Below are 15894 nucleotides of genomic sequence, written 5' to 3'. Positions count from 1 at the left end.
GGAAGGCCCTGGGGAGGAAACCCACTTTGCACAGGCAGCAAGCAGAGTGAAGGGCTGTGGACTCTAGAGTCAGCTGCTTTGCCTGGGGTGCAGGCTGTGGGTGCAAATCACACTGCGTTAATACCCTGTGTTGGCGAATAGAGAAGCTGCAAGAAAGAAAGGGAGGGGAAAAACCTACAGGAGTGTAATACCTGCATCCACTGATACCTGGGCTCATCAAATGTCGGCGGTGTTCATTGAAGGATGCCAGGAAGTACTTGCTGACCAATGTTTTCCATACTGACCCCAAATCAGAGATTTCATTTAGTGTTTCTTGAAGACCTTTTGGCGTGTGCTAGTCACAAACTAACATACAAACAGCTATGGGAAGGCGAGGGGGTGCACCTCTTAGGAGGAATTTACATTACAATGGAAAATGGCCCCCTGTAAGAAGGAAACAAAAATGAGGCTCCCAGAATGACAGAGAGGGGGGTAGAAAGAAGTGGTAGAACCCCTAAGATACCACATCTGCTTTTGCCCAGGAAAGCTATGTCCAGAACAAGTGGCAAGCTTTCAACAGATGACAAGAGATGGAGCTATCCATCATATAGACCAGGCTTTCACGCGCTTAAATGAAAGCCTGAACAATTTCATAAAAGAAACTGGAAGAAAGAAAAAATACTACAGTGAGAAAGGGTATAATTTTTCACATTTTCATTAATTTGGAAAGATGGAGGCTAATAATGTCTTTATATAGTCTAGAAATAGAAAAGCTCTGAAAAACATTTCAACAGAGATGTCTATCAAAATAATCAACATGGTAGATCTAAATACCAACCCTAAGGGAGCTGATATATTCAGATTGCTCTTAATAGCACCTGCTGATAGGAGGAAGCATGCTGATCTACTCTAAAACCAAGTACACATATAAATATTTAATGCTATAGTAGGTACTTGACCCCTCCTTCAATTTCTATGTGAATTATAATATGAAAATAATACAAATAGGAATTTCAATCTTATATTTCAAGGCCGGATCCAGTGATACTTCTTCCTTTACTCTTTCCCATATGTTCTCAACTTTACTGAGTAACTGCTACCTCTGCACTTCTTAACGATCAGCTGTGCCTTTGTTATAGCACTTGTTCAGTTTGTATTATAGTCAGGTGCTTGTATGTTGTCTTCTGCCATCAGACTACAAGTTCTTTGAGGGCAGAGGACTTATTCAACTCCTCTCTCTTTAGTTTCATTGTTTTTAATGTGGTGCTTTACAACAAATAAGTGCTCAATAAATAGTTGTCAGATTGAATTTATATGTTGAATTTCATCACTTAAAGTAGATAGCATCTAGATCATCTAAAAAATTTAAAAATTACAATCCCTTGGGTTTATGCAGTATGTCTTTTCTAACACCAAACTTGGATTATCTCAACTAATTTATTTGGGTCTCCATAATAAAAAATAGACTTTGTTCTTCTCAAGCTTAGCTATAGAAACTAAAACACAGCAGTGAAAACCAAATGTTTCAAAGAAGATTAGTGACAGAAGGGTCAAGTATATGTCAGAAACAGCATCCTGAAGTCCTTCTCAACGGTGTATACAAAAGCCCGAGCTGAGGTTTACCTAGATGCCTTTAAATGTCTCAGGTCTCACATTCTCTGAATTGTTAAGTAGCAAATATGCTACTTGAGAAATAGCTCATTGATAATTGATGTTCAACACATATCGTAGTATAAGAAAGTATACAAGTGCCACTCACCTCTCACTCTTCAGAAGAGCTATAGCTACAGCCATTAGATCTTAAGGGCTAAGGCTCAGAGAGCTACTCAGAAATTTGGGCTAAATTAAGTAGGAAGAAAAGATGGCCAAGAGGAACATGATTATGGACAACTTTCTTTCCTTATTTTTTTCTTCCAATTTTGTTTTCTGAAAAACTGTTATTGGCTGCCTTAATAATTCTTACTTTTGAAAGGTAGATGAAAAAGGATAATATAAAATGCAACACACTGAACATGACTATTAAAACAGAATTTGGATACTGTCAATGCCAATGCGAAACAGCTTAAGTTTTTAGGAAAAAATAAACTTTATAAAAGGTCTCAGGACTGCTTGTTTTTGTGGGGTCAACTCCATTCCCCACCTTTTTCTGGTATCATATACTGTTGCTTTATTCCTGGGGTTAGGGCTTTATGTATTTTACTTAGTTATTTAACAAACACTATAGCACTTCATATGAGTGTCAGGCACCGTTCTAAACACTTTACAAAGTTAATTCAGTATCTATTAACAACCCCAAAGACAGATGGTATTTTATCTCAGTTTCAGAAAGAATTGAGGCACGAAGAGATTACATAATTTACCCAAGGTTATCCACCTCAAGAAGAATGAAGCTACGAAATGAGGCATCATTAGTAACTAAGTTTTGTCCTATGAACTCTCACCTCCTTCAAGAAGTGTGCTTAACAGAGGCTGATAATTCCTCTAACTCCTTGTGCTATCTCTCCACTTAAACACTTACCCTTCTCAGTAGCCCAAAAAAGTGTTATTAATACTTTTAACTTTCAGTCTGACTGCTTGCTCTTTGTCCTTTGTTGATATATATCAAATGAATCAGACTGACACTTCCTAGAAGAAAGTGCTATTTCTGTGTAACTTTCACTATGTTCATGAAAAAGATAACTTTGTAAACTCATCTGGAGATTAAAAAGGAATTCAACAAACACTTATCAAGCAAGTGTTAGATGTGATGCACTGCGCTAAGCATGGAAATGATGGCAGACTCCTTGCCCTTCGTGCTAACACATGCTAATAGATGATATGAGCACAAGGCAGCAAGATAGATGGCTATCCCTTTGCCGTGAAGGGCTGCAATGCTCTCCCCTGTGGTAGCCCAGCGGGAACCTTCGCTTCTGCCGGGAGCCAGCCACTCCCTGAATGATGGTATTGCAGGCTTGCGAGGCCTGGAATATGTTGCTTAGTGGGAGGCAAGCATCTTGTCTTCTGCTGCCATTTGGCAAGGACACCTCATTATGTAAGACGGCCACTGTTTATCTGCACCATATTTATGGTTTCTACAAGAGTTATTCTAAGGTTTGGCATATACGAAGGAATATTTTATAAAGCACGGCTTGTAGTGGGCAAGACCTCAAATTAAATTTCTGGAGTATATCTAAAGTACCTTTAAATTATTCATTCTAAGGTGATTTAATGCCTCTCTCCCTACCCCACCCGCCCTCTGTTGGTCATATTCATCAGATTGAGATGAGAAGTAAACTCTTTAGGACAGGGTACTATTATTACATTGTCATTCCTAAGTTTAAAAAAATCAAAGTACATTCAGTGGCCCCTTGAAACCTAACCAACCTAAAGAATATCTATGTTTATCCATTCTTTTGAAAGTATTTCTAAAACGTTGGAGTCAGAGCAGCACCTAATCTTTGAAAGTCCTCTCTTCACTGCCCAACCTGAATCCCATAATATCGTTTTTAACGGCTTGCCGTTAACACCCTATGCTTATGAATGGGAGTTTTCATAAAGGTATGGTTGGGGAGATGCGGTGCCAAGGGTCTACTAAGAATTGGTTCTTTATTCAAACGTTATTATTTTATTGTTAGCTTCATTGGACATTTATATCCAACAGTCGCTACATAAATCTGGAAATTAATAAAAGAGAACCTCAACACAAAAGAGTGATCACTTTACATGTCTTTGTTCTAAAGTTGATTTAACATCCCTAAGTATATAAGAACCATTTTATGAGCAGAGAGCTTCTATGGTCTATTTCCAATGCCACCTAGTGTATTTTGTACTTTAACATACATCTGATTTAGATTGTCTCCACCTGATTAAACATCTTACAAAAAAAAAAAAAAAAAAGAAAAGCAGTGCTCTTCAATCCCAGTCTAGGAAAGTAAATATTTCCATTTAAAGGGATTGTAGCATGTGAAAATAAGGAAGTTTTAGAAGTCCAATCAATTTTTTGATGCTCTCTGCAAGCTTGTCATAAAATAGAGGTTAGTCTCTCAGAATTTATTAGAAATTGCCAAGCCCTTTAATCTGTGATAAAATAAAGGGACAAAAAAGCCAAATTTACTATACACGTGTGTTTTTGAAAACTGTGCAATAAATCTTCCATTTTATACGTAAAATCACAATTTAAATATTTCCAAAAAGCTCCCCTATTTGGAGAAATAATGTGGTCAACACTCTTGTAAAGAATCACCTTTTGAGGTACCTATCTTGTAAGATTATATTTTAGTAGAGTAGATTAAACTTGTAGTACAAAGGTTTATTAGTTTGCAATCACTCAAAACAAAGCAATAAACAATAAATGATATGAGTTTGCAACAACACAATGTATCTCTACAAAGTAATTGTTTTCCTTTATGAAAGAAAAAGAAAAAAAGACTCTGGTGAATATTTGCAGTTGACTCTTCAAGGCACAGTTATCAATAAGCTAAGAAGGCTAGAGGAATATTTTAGGTGCATAGCTGTCTCCCCAAATAAAATTATAAATGCCTTTCACATGTGTGGTGTCTCATGAAAACACTTTCCAACACTTAATGGAATTGTAAACCTTATTATCAGCCTGATTTCCTTTTTTTTCTCTTTATTGTCCCTCTTCACTCTCAATTTTTCTTCTTATTATATTTGTGTTTTTCTTCTTGTAGGTAAATAAAAGGGAGACATAGGTAGTATCTTAGGATGAAAACAATTCTCAAGAAGTAATGAGTTAGACTAACCTAATGGTAGATGGAACAAAATCTAGGGTCTTGATTTTTTTTTTTTTTTTTTTTTTTTTTTTTTTTTTGGGGTACGGGGCCCTCTCACTCTTGTGGTGGCTCACGGGTCCAGCCGCTCCGCGGCATGTGGGATCTTCCCAGACCGGGGCACGAACCCGTGTCCCCTGCATCAGCAGGCAGACTCTCAACCACTGCGCCACCAGGGAAGCCCTAGTGTCTTGATTTTTATGTCCTTTCAAAATTTACCCTATTTATATCATAATTTATCTATCTATCTATCTACCTATCTATTTATCTATATCTCCTATTTTAGAAGAATTGTTTTGGTACTTCCCCGGCGGTCCAGTGGTTAAGACTCCACACTTTCACTGCAGGGGCATGGGTTCAATCCCTGGTCAGGGAACTAAGATCTCACATGCCACATGGCGTGGCAAAAAAAAAAAAAAAAAAATTGCTTTATAAGTGCTTTTTTGTTGTTTATTTTGTTTGTTTTGCACAAACAAATTTAGATCTTATGCAATTCTGTCAAATTCTAAGGTCCTAGCCCAACAAGATCAGTTAACCATTTACTGTATTATCTATACTGCATTTTCTCTTGCCAAGCATTGTACTTGTGAATAGAGATACCAAATCAATATGACATATACTTCACACTTTGTGGGAGCTCAATCTAATGGGAGGTGGAAGTAGAGGTGAGGACAAAAACTATAAATAGATAACTACATCACAATATAGCAATCACACATACAAACATTAATAAAAGGAGTTGGTGGGGATATAAGGCAAACTGACAGCTTACAGATGCACAAGTAATTAAGACATAATAATCAATATTACATGTTCAAGGCAGAAGGAAGGGAATTTTATATTATGAAAATCCAAAAGCCATTTTGGGTTTCGGTATCTGCAAGAGTCCTGGAACCAACCCCCTGTGGATACTGAGGGGCAGCTATATTCAGTGTAGGTAAGTCCTTTATTATACATTTATTATAGCCCAGTTTTGGGTTTAACAGCTTAAGTGAGATTTAGAGAACTTGAATGAGATATAAAGAGAAAACAAATATAGGTACATTCAAATATGAGAAAATCTGTTTCATCAGAAATACTTATATAAATTACAGTTATTTATACTGGAGAAAGGACTAGTACATGAATGAATATATGTAATTTAAAAAAAAAAATATGGGGCTTCCCTGGTGGCGCAGTGGTTGCGCGTCCGCCTGACGATGCAGGGGAACCGGGTTCGCGCCCCGGTCTGGGAGGATCCCACGTGCCGCGGAGCGGCTGGGCCCGTGAGCCATGGCCAGTGGGCCTGCGCGTCCGGAGCCTGTGCTCCGCAACGGGAGAGGCCGCAACAGAGGGAGGCCCGCATACCACAAAAAAAAAAAAAAAAAAAGGAAATGAATGAATGAGTATGTGTAATTTTAAAATATATGAACATGCATATTATAAAAAAAACCAGTTCTCTTTAATATAATTGCAACAGAGAAAAGAAACCTTTTTAGAAGGGTGCAGAGGAAGTTTATGCTAGTCATTAGGAAAACCGGTACAGTGTGAGAGTTGCGAGTGACTGGAGAAATCCAATAAGAATAATCAAAGGCAAGAAATAGTCCAGGGATTTGCATTCCTCTAATGATTAGTGATGTTGAACATCATTTCATGTGTTTGTTGGCAATCTGTATATCTTCTTTGGAGAAATGTCTATTTAGGTCTTCCACCCATTTTTGGATTGGGTTGGTTTTTTTTGATATTGAGCTGCATGAGCTGCAAATCAAAACCACAATGACGTACCACCTCACACCAGTCAGAATGGCCATCATCAAAAAATCTGCAAACAATAAATGCTGGAGAGGGTGTGGAGAAAAGGGAACCCTCTTGCACTGTTGGTGAGAATGTAAGTTGATACAGCCACTATGGAAAACAGTAAGGAGGTTCCTTAAAAAACTACAAATAGAACTACCATGTGACGATCCAATAAGAATAATCAAAGGCAAGAAATAGTCCAGGGATTTGCATTCCTCTAATGATTAGTGATGTTGAACATCATTTCATGTGTTTGTTGGCAATCTGTATATCTTCTTTGGAGAAATGTCTATTTAGGTCTTCCACCCATTTTTGGATTGGGTTGGTTTTTTTTGATATTGAGCTGCATGAGCTGCAAATCAAAACCACAATGACGTACCACCTCACACCAGTCAGAATGGCCATCATCAAAAAATCTGCAAACAATAAATGCTGGAGAGGGTGTGGAGAAAAGGGAACCCTCTTGCACTGTTGGTGAGAATGTAAGTTGATACAGCCACTATGGAAAACAGTAAGGAGGTTCCTTAAAAAACTACAAATAGAACTACCATGTGACGCAGCAATCCCACTACTGGGCATATACCCTGAGAAAACCACAATTCAAAAAGAGATGTGTACCACAATATTCATGGCAGCACTATTTACAATAGCCAGGACATGGAAGCAACGTGTGTCCATTGACAGGTGAATGGATAAAGAAGATGTGGCACATATATACAATGGAATATTACTCGACCATAAAAAGAAATGAAATTGAGTTATTTGTAGTGAGGTGGATGGACCTAGAGTCTGTCATACAGAGTGAAGTAAGTCAGAAAGAGAAAAACAAATACAGTATGCTAACACATATATATGGAGTCTAAAAAAGAAATGGTTCTGGTGAACCTAAGGGCAGGAGAGGAATAAAGACGCAGACATAGAGAATGGACTTGAGGACACGGGGAGGGGGAAGGGTAAGCTGGGACAAAGTGAGAGAGTGGCATTGACATATATACACTGCCAAATTTAAAATAGATAGCTAGTGGGAAGCAGCTGCATAGCACAGGGAGATCAACTTGGTGCTTTGTGACCACCTAGAGGGGTGGGACAGGGAGGACTGGAGGGAGATGCAAGAGGGAGGAGACATGGGGATATATGTATATGTATAACATAGGGAGGGTGAGAGGGAGACACAAGAGGGAGGGGATATGGGGATATATGTATATGTATAGCTGATTCACTTTGTTATAAGCAGAAACTAGCACAACACTGTAAAGCAGTTATACTCCAATAAAGATGTTAAACCAAAAAAAAAAAAAAAAAAAAAAAAGAAAGAAATAGTCCAGGGAGAAAAGGCTAAAATAACAACAACACTGTTTCAGCTGGAGGAGAGAAAGCTACACTTTGGTTCACATGACTAAAGAGACCTGAGGACAGCTCATCTATTGCCCTGTCCCTTCCTCCCTGCCAATTTCAATGTTACTATAATATAAATATAATGAAACAATTCTGTGCTGAGTCCAGATTTATCCCATTTAGACAGAATGACTTAAGGATTCCATGTTCCATATTTTCCCCAATGACAGAAAAGTGGGAGCTGGGAAAGCAGTTTCATTTGAGCTTTAGGGAGACATTCAATGTGTCTCGGTGATGATGAAGTTATCGTTCTGTCCATGTGTTTTCTCTTTTTATACCAGACCTGGGAGGGATGGGACAGACTAGGGAGGCCTGGCGGTGGTTGAGCAGGAAAGTGGGCTACTCTTGATGTTCCTAAATTCTTTCAATTCCTCATTGGCTCTTTTCCCACAGCAAAGGATTAGCCTGGCTTACGTTGAGAAAATAGCAGGTCTCAGAAGAGGATGTGTCCTTACTTAAAACTGACTCAATAAAAGTTTTTTGGATTTACAAAAAATGAAATATTTTGGTAATGGGTAGTCATTTTCCACATCTCAAGAGACAGAAAATACCAAGTCTACTGAAGGAAGTTATGTAATGTTAGATGAGAACTTTCTATGTCTGAGGACTGTGAGAAAACAGGAATAAATTTATGAGGTATTGTAAAATCTATTTTTCAAGAAACATGAATGATTAAAATAAAAGAAAAATCTACTTAAGATGCTATAAATCGGTCCTCATACAAAGTACTTACAAATTACTGAAGCTTGCTGAGTAATGTCAATGCTCTAAGTGGGGCTGGGTCCAAGATGGTGGCAAACTGGAGACCTCCTGCCCCACCTTACAGAGTTGGATGGAGATCACTCAGCATCTGGGTTTGGGGCCCTGAAGGAATGCTGGCTCAGGAAACTGAAACCTGAAATGTGAAGCCTGTAAATCTGAATTTTTATTTGAAATTCGGATTAAAAATAAAATTAAAATAAAAACCCGAAGTGGGTCAAACTAAAGGTGTTTGCTGGGGTCAAGTCTAGTTTGTGAAGCTACCCATTTGTGATTTCTGGTGAGGACTGAGTAGTACCTGGTCCCTCATAAGTTTTGCAGCCAGATATGTTCCCACAATCAACAACTCTCTAAAGTTGTCAATATCTTTACAAGTCATTAGCACTAGGTTTTTATTTCCTCTTGTGATTGAACTATGCTGGGAGAGAAAGGGAAGAGAAGTTTGGTACCAGCTTTCTTGGAGCTGGACCAGTTTTCCTTCACAGGTGCATTATGCCATGGCTTCAAAACAGAAATCCTGGGGGGAAGGTGAGCAACTGGGGTCCTAACACCGGGGAGTGAACTGAGTCCTACCTTAGAAAAATACCTGGAGAAAGTCCTGACTGCAGTCAGGTGGTTGGATTAAATGGCTCCTTAGTTCTCATTCCAGGCTTTGATTACATGGCTCTGAGCCATTTCTGGTGATATCTCTATTCTCTCTCATTGTAAATATTGTCTCCTACCTTTGGAAAAGCTTTTCTTCTACGTTCAAAAAAGAATGACTCTTTCTTCCCCCCAAAAGCCTCTAAAAGTGAATACAAAGAAACTTGCAACTCCTCCTAAATGGACAAGCCCGGCATGTTTTGTCTACGGATTTTTAAAATCATTGGATTGACTAACCTTCCAGAATGATGCAAGTCTCCGCCACTCAAGGTTTAATTCATACCTAAAAGGTTGCCATTATTTGGGGTAATGACATATAATTAAGCCTGCCGACTATGTCTCATGCTTTTCTATCAGTGATTCATGGCTGTTGTCAAAAAGCAGCTGCATATCAGAGCTTTTTTTGTTAAAGCCCTTGTTTGAAATACCCAACAAACAGGGTTTTCTTGATTGATCAGATTATGCAGGTAGTTCATGTGCTTTTGTAGAAACCTGAGCTGATGCCAGCTTCCATTTATATCCACTGCAACTTTTTTTTTCTCTAGAGATGCTTATGATGTTACCATAAAATGTAAGTAATAAAAAGAAAAAGATAAGTTTGGTTTAACAGGAAACACATTCATTACTGTGTATTTCACAATGCAACACTGTAGAAGAATTCAGGTTATGGGATCTAAGATCTCTCTCCCCCATGGATTTGCATCGTATCCTAACAGGTTCTCTCATGCTTCAGAAGAGGACAGATATGTAGAGTGACTTGCTGCAGAGGAGGTGATCTTCCTAGCACTTTTGTAACTGAAGATTCTAATAGCATGTGCCAGTTTCTCCTCACATAAACTGCTAGAATAACGGATGTCTATTCCTTGGGTAGCAAGCCAATTCATCAGATTAGTAGGAGTCAAAAACCAAAGCGAACTCCAGTGTCCTCTCCTTTCTGTGGCAGCAGCTGGGCTTCTAGAGAGGACAATAAACCAGAGGACTTGTTCCATAGAGAAAGGGTTTACTAGCTTCTATCCTTGGTGTTCAGTAAAAAGAAACGTAGATAGAGTTCAGGTAACACAGACACTTTTAAAAGAGTAACTTGACTCTTCACAATTTAATGTAGTGGCATAGAGTGGGAAAAAAAAAGGAAAATAATTTTGAGTTTTTCAAAAGAAATTATTCAACTTCCAAAAGTACTTTCTGACTGCTCAAAATATATCTCACAAACCACAGCTGCTTTTCAAATTTACTGTCAGGGGCAAGACAGAGGTGTTTGTTTTCCTAGATCTAGAGGTAGAAAGTAAAAAGGGAAAGAGTAGGAACTCGGTTTTTCATTTGAGGGGAAAAAAAAAAGAGTTTGATCATGAAAGCGGGATCTGTTTTCCCTAGACCCTTGATAATTTCTCTCAGCTTTGGCCTGACTTTTTTTTGTTGTTGCTGTTGCTGCGGTACGCGGGCCTCTCACTGTTGTGGCCTCTCCCGTTGCGGAGCACAGGCTCCGGACGCGCAGGCTCAGCGGCCATGGCTCACGGGCCCAGCCGCTCCGCGGCATGTGGGATCTTCCTGGACCGGAGCACGAACCCGTGTGCCCTGCATCGGCAGGCGGACTCTCAACCACTGCGCCACCAGGGAAGCCCCTGGCTTGATTTTTATAATGAATAGTTTAAACCCAAATTACAAGTTTAAATTAAGAGCTCTTAATCTAAAATCCTTTTATTCCTAGCAAGAAATAATTTCAGGGATTTATGTGCTGTTGAAATTACTAGCCATATATTTTATTAAGATTAATCACAGCCACTATTAAAAGAGAGGTAATAATATATGTTTTTCTCTGCTAAGATCAGCTGGTGAAACTGTAGTTCTCACAGGGTTGCAATATTCTTGCTAATTATCTACTCATCGGGACAAAGATTTACAGAACCAGGCAGGTTGAGACGGCTCCTGCTGCCGGATTCCCAATCAAAGTAAGAGCTTTGTAGACAGTATGACATATTTATCATAAAATATGATGAGTTATTCAAACTGCTGGCAGTTTTGAGAGCCAGTACTATTATTTCTCTGCTTGAGTAACTGCTGTTAATTGAAATGCAGACAACAAACATCATTCTCAAGGACGGGAAATGATATTCATGAGTTTTTTCCTATAATCCTTTCTTTCATTACCCTCTAGTTGCTTATATCAACACATTTATTACTGTCATTGAGTTAATCCTCACATTTCATGAATACTCAAGTATTATTTGCACAGATGAATAAAACAAGATACTATTAAATCAGATGTTATCATGTGAACACACTTATTCAGTGACATAAACTAACTCCTTTGTTTCTAATTGACCTCACTTTAGGTATGTATAGTTCACATTGCATCCTAATAGTGAATGGATTTCTGGACAGATCTCTGAATCTCTCATAGTCTTAGTATTACTTTAGAGCTTCTTTTTTGTCTCATGGGAACAAAACTTCGTCGGTGAAGTGATTCTCAAACAGTAGTGTACGTACGAATAGCCTGAGAAGTGTGTCAACATGCAGATTCCAAGGCCCCTATGCTGATTCAATAGATCTGTGTTGGGGCCCAGGAGCTGGTTATCTTCGCACACATCCCAGGTATTTCTGATACGGGTAGCTCACAGACAGTATCTTTTTTTTTTTGCTGCACCATGCAGCTTGCAGGATCTTAGTTCCCTAACCAGAGATGGTACCTGTGCCCCCTGCAGTGGAAGCAGGGAGTCTTAACCACTGGACCACCAGGGAAATCCCTCACAGACAATATATTGATTAACCCTGAACTAGTGTCAGTCCTGGGTGAAGAATTATTGGGTTTATTTCTTTACTATTTGATTTCCTGGAACTTATTACACCATTTTAAGCTTTGGCTTATTTTTTCCCACAAAATAGAAGTTAGGTGAAATTCCTGTCTCAGAGGAGTCTTCTGAATTTACTATTTGCGAAATGTTTAGAGGTCCTGAGTTTGAATAGGTTGTGAAAATTTTCCTAGTGCTGCAGATTCGCACTGTGGTATCTGTCTTGTGCCTGTGAAAACTTCAGTTTGATTGTCATTTATGGAAGATAGTTTAAGAGGATCCTCCTGTTAAAAGCAGCATGGTAGCAGGAAGAACACTGGACTAGGAATTAGAGTATCTGGCTATGTTTCAATTGTGACTTTAGCTATAGCTAGTTTGTTTTTGCATTTAGAAATAGGGAAAATATAAATCTACTTTGACTAAAGGATCCTTGAAAATACCAAAGAAGATAACATACATACAAGTAATTTATAAACTCAAATTTGCTATATAGTTACAGTAATGACACAAGAATACCGAACACAGGAAGAATCACCTTATTTAAGACTTTATTTAGGGAGTCTATACTTTTTAAGGTCTTGCTGGACAGAGAGAAGTCTTATAGGGAACATGTGGGAACTCTTGGTTTGGAAAAAGCTTCTCATAAACAATCAGAAAGTAATTGAATGTGTGGGAGATTGAGAAGTGTATTCCTCTGAGTATTTCCAGGAATAGACTCACGTAATGTTTATATACTTAGTGGGAGAGTGTTATTGGGAAGCTGGACTGTGATATGTGATCGTGACCTTCAGCTGGGAAAAACAAGAGGTAAGTTGAAGTCTATGACATTAAACTTTCCTTTCTCTTTCCTGGGCCTCAGGCACAATGTAACTCCAGCTTCTTCTTCTTTTACTCTACCTGTGCTCTATAGCACAGGTTAGTTTGCGGGCCCCCCAAATTCACATGTTGAAGCCTAACCCTGAGTGTGATGGTATTAGGAGGTGGGGCTACTGGGAGGTGATTAGGTAATGAAGGTGGCGCCCTCATGAATGGAATAAGGGCCCGTAGAAAAGGTACCCTAGAGAGCTCCCTTCCCCTACTTCTGTCGTGTGAGAACACAGCAATAATGCAGCTGTCTGTGAACACGGAGGTGAGTCCTCGTCAGACACTGAATCTATTGGTGACTTGGTCGTGGACTTCTCAGCCTCCAGAACTATCAGAAATAAATTTCTGTTGCTTGTAAACCACCCAGTCTATGGTATTCTTTTTTTTCTTCTTTTTTTAAGGATTTGACACATTTTATTTGAATTTGTAGCAATATACCAAGTTGTTTTGCTGCATAAATATTTTGACTTCTTTCAATTCGTTTTTCTCTTTTCCAAAAGGGATTTTAAAACTTCACATTTCACGTATGGATCTCTCCTTATCATTTTTAGCTGGGGCAGCAGTGGTGAAGGGGGCAGGACCTCCTGCTGGTGCAGCACCAGCCGCTGGGTCAGGTCCACCAGTCCTGACATTGCAGATGAGGCTCCCGATGTTGACATTGGCCAGAGCCGTTGCAAACAAGCCTGCCCAGAAAGGTGCAGCATTTATACCCGTTGCTTTAATGAGGGCATTGATCTTATCCTCTGTGACTGTCACCTCATCGTCGTGCAGGATGAGGGCCGAGTAGATGCAGGTGAGCTCGGAGACGGAGGCCATGGTGCGGGTGAGGGCTGGGCGAGGGCTGCTGGGTGCGGTGCTAGTCGCCAGATGAAGTGAGGGCCTCACCCCAACGTGGCCTTACCTTCCTCGGAGGAACAGAGAGCCTTAGCGGCAGCTGAGGAAAGGGTAGTCTGTGGTATTCTGTTACAGCAGTCAGAACAGACTAAGACAACCTCCTTGATAGTAATGCATGTTCCTTAGGAGAATGGCCTCTGGAATAGCAGGGAATTCGTATTTCACTGTGAGCTGCCAGCCATACCGTAATTTTGACATATAGAACCTGTGACAGAAGTATCAGTAACCATGACCTCATTGCGCACACATGGAAACAGCATCTTTGTATAATTTCAAGTTATTCAAATAAGCCTTGAAAGCAGAGAGAAATTGACTGAAATAACCAGAAATATAAAACCTACTGAGTATAAAATTTCATTCCTAGAAAGAAGGAAAATAAAAATATGAGGGGTAAATATTTATCAATTTTGCTTTTGCCTTCAAGAACTAAAACTTGTGGTACTTTGCACCATTATGATGATTTTACAGTCATCTAAAACGTTTAAGCCTTTGCTTTTAGTGAAAAATTTGAATTGGGATGTTGATCTACCTTAATTTATTTATGGTGCAGATTCACATTATATTAAAGGAAATACATGCTAAATTTTAGTTAAACTCAGGTTTAGCAGATCTGTACACCAGATGATGAGCTTGTACACAGAATTCACTTGGATTTTTCTTTTAAGAAATAAAAATGACAATTTGCTAAAAGACATGCAGAATTATCAAATAAGACAGATGGTCTTTGATGCAGTTTTCTTTGGATGAAACGTAACCACCATGACAGTCAATAGTGTATGCTGAGACAGTTTGGGAAGTGTCGTCCAACATATGAAAATAAGCCTGGCGTCCCAGACACGGAGATCCATCTTTCAGTGGAGAAATACTCTCTTTCCTGTAGAACTGTTGCCTAATTCTTGCCATCTTGTCTTTATTAGCCTGAACAGAGCTTGAGGTTTAATTTTCAACCAATCTTTGATTACTCTTAAGTGTTCCTTTTCTGGAATAGGCTTAAAGGTATATTATGGGGTGAAAGTACTCCATCATTGTAAATCAAACTACTAGCTTCCTAAAACTGCTTGATTTTATTTTTCTGCACTTAATTTTTAAAGAGAAAAGGCATATAATGACAATGCAATCTCAGATGGTGAATATTCTTTTTTTTTTTGCCCACGTGGCATGCAGGATCTTAGTTCTCTGACCAGGGATTGAACCTGTGCCCCATGCCCCCTGCAGTGGAAGCACAGAGTCTTAACTACTGGACCACCAGGGAAGTCCCAGGTGGTGAATATTTTTTTAAAAGTAATTTCCTGGGCATATTCTTGGGTCACTTGCAGATCCAGCCCACCTCCTTCAACTAAGAAAATGGCATTAAAATTACTGCAAGAGACTATTGTTATTTGACATAGTTCAAAATCAGGAATCATTGCGAAAAGTTTGTCTTTAATTTCTCGAAACTTTGAAACCAAGGGCCTTGTCTCCCATTTACCCCATCTTTTCTTTTTTTTTTCCTTTTTTTATTATGTACCCAAATATTTATTTATCTTAGTGGATTTTTTGAAAGAATAAAATACATTTCTGGCCTTTAAGAAATGTAGATTTTAGGTGGATATTTAAAGCATATTAATAAAATAACCAAAGGATAATACCAGAATAAAAGTATATAGATGAACTAATTATCCATATTTTTTAGGAATGTTGAACTTTTTTTTTTATTAGAGTATACGGTAGTTGATTTACAATGTTGTGTTACTTTCTGCTGTACAGCAAAGTGAATCCGTTACACATATACATATATCCACTCTTTTTTAGATTCTTTCCCATATAGGCCATTACAGAATATTGAGCAAAGTTCCCTGTGCTGTACAGTACGACCTTATTAGTTACCTATTTTATATGTAGTAGTGTCAATATAGTATATGTATATGTATATATACATATATAGTATAAGTATATGTATATATAGTGTAGAGTATATGTCAATCCCAATCTCCCAATTTATCCCTCCCCCACTTTGCCCCCTGATATCACTGCCGTGGCCCGGGGTTCAG

General features: G+C 38.8%; 1 protein-coding gene across 1 annotated transcript; it reads right to left on the bottom strand.

Annotated features, from left to right (window-relative positions):
- Positions 1-13483: 13483 nt before the first annotated feature.
- On the bottom strand, positions 13484-13786 carry LOC102983683 (60S acidic ribosomal protein P1-like). The gene has a single exon (XM_055087527.1). The coding sequence runs from the start codon at positions 13784-13786 to the stop codon at positions 13484-13486; it is 303 nt and encodes a 100-aa protein (XP_054943502.1).
- Between the last annotated feature and the right edge of the window lie 2108 nt (positions 13787-15894).

This window comes from Physeter macrocephalus, chromosome 10 (genome assembly GCF_002837175.3).
Source record: "Physeter macrocephalus isolate SW-GA chromosome 10, ASM283717v5, whole genome shotgun sequence".
Lineage (NCBI taxonomy): Eukaryota > Metazoa > Chordata > Mammalia > Artiodactyla > Physeteridae > Physeter > Physeter macrocephalus.
Note: the sequence above shows the minus strand (reverse complement) of the source record. Positions and strands in the feature narration are given on the sequence as shown.

Excerpts from the sequence above, each read along its gene's own strand:
- LOC102983683 (XM_055087527.1), bottom strand. The coding sequence starts at position 13,786 with ATGGCCTCCGTCTCCGAGCTCACCTGCATCTACTCGGCCCTCATCCTG.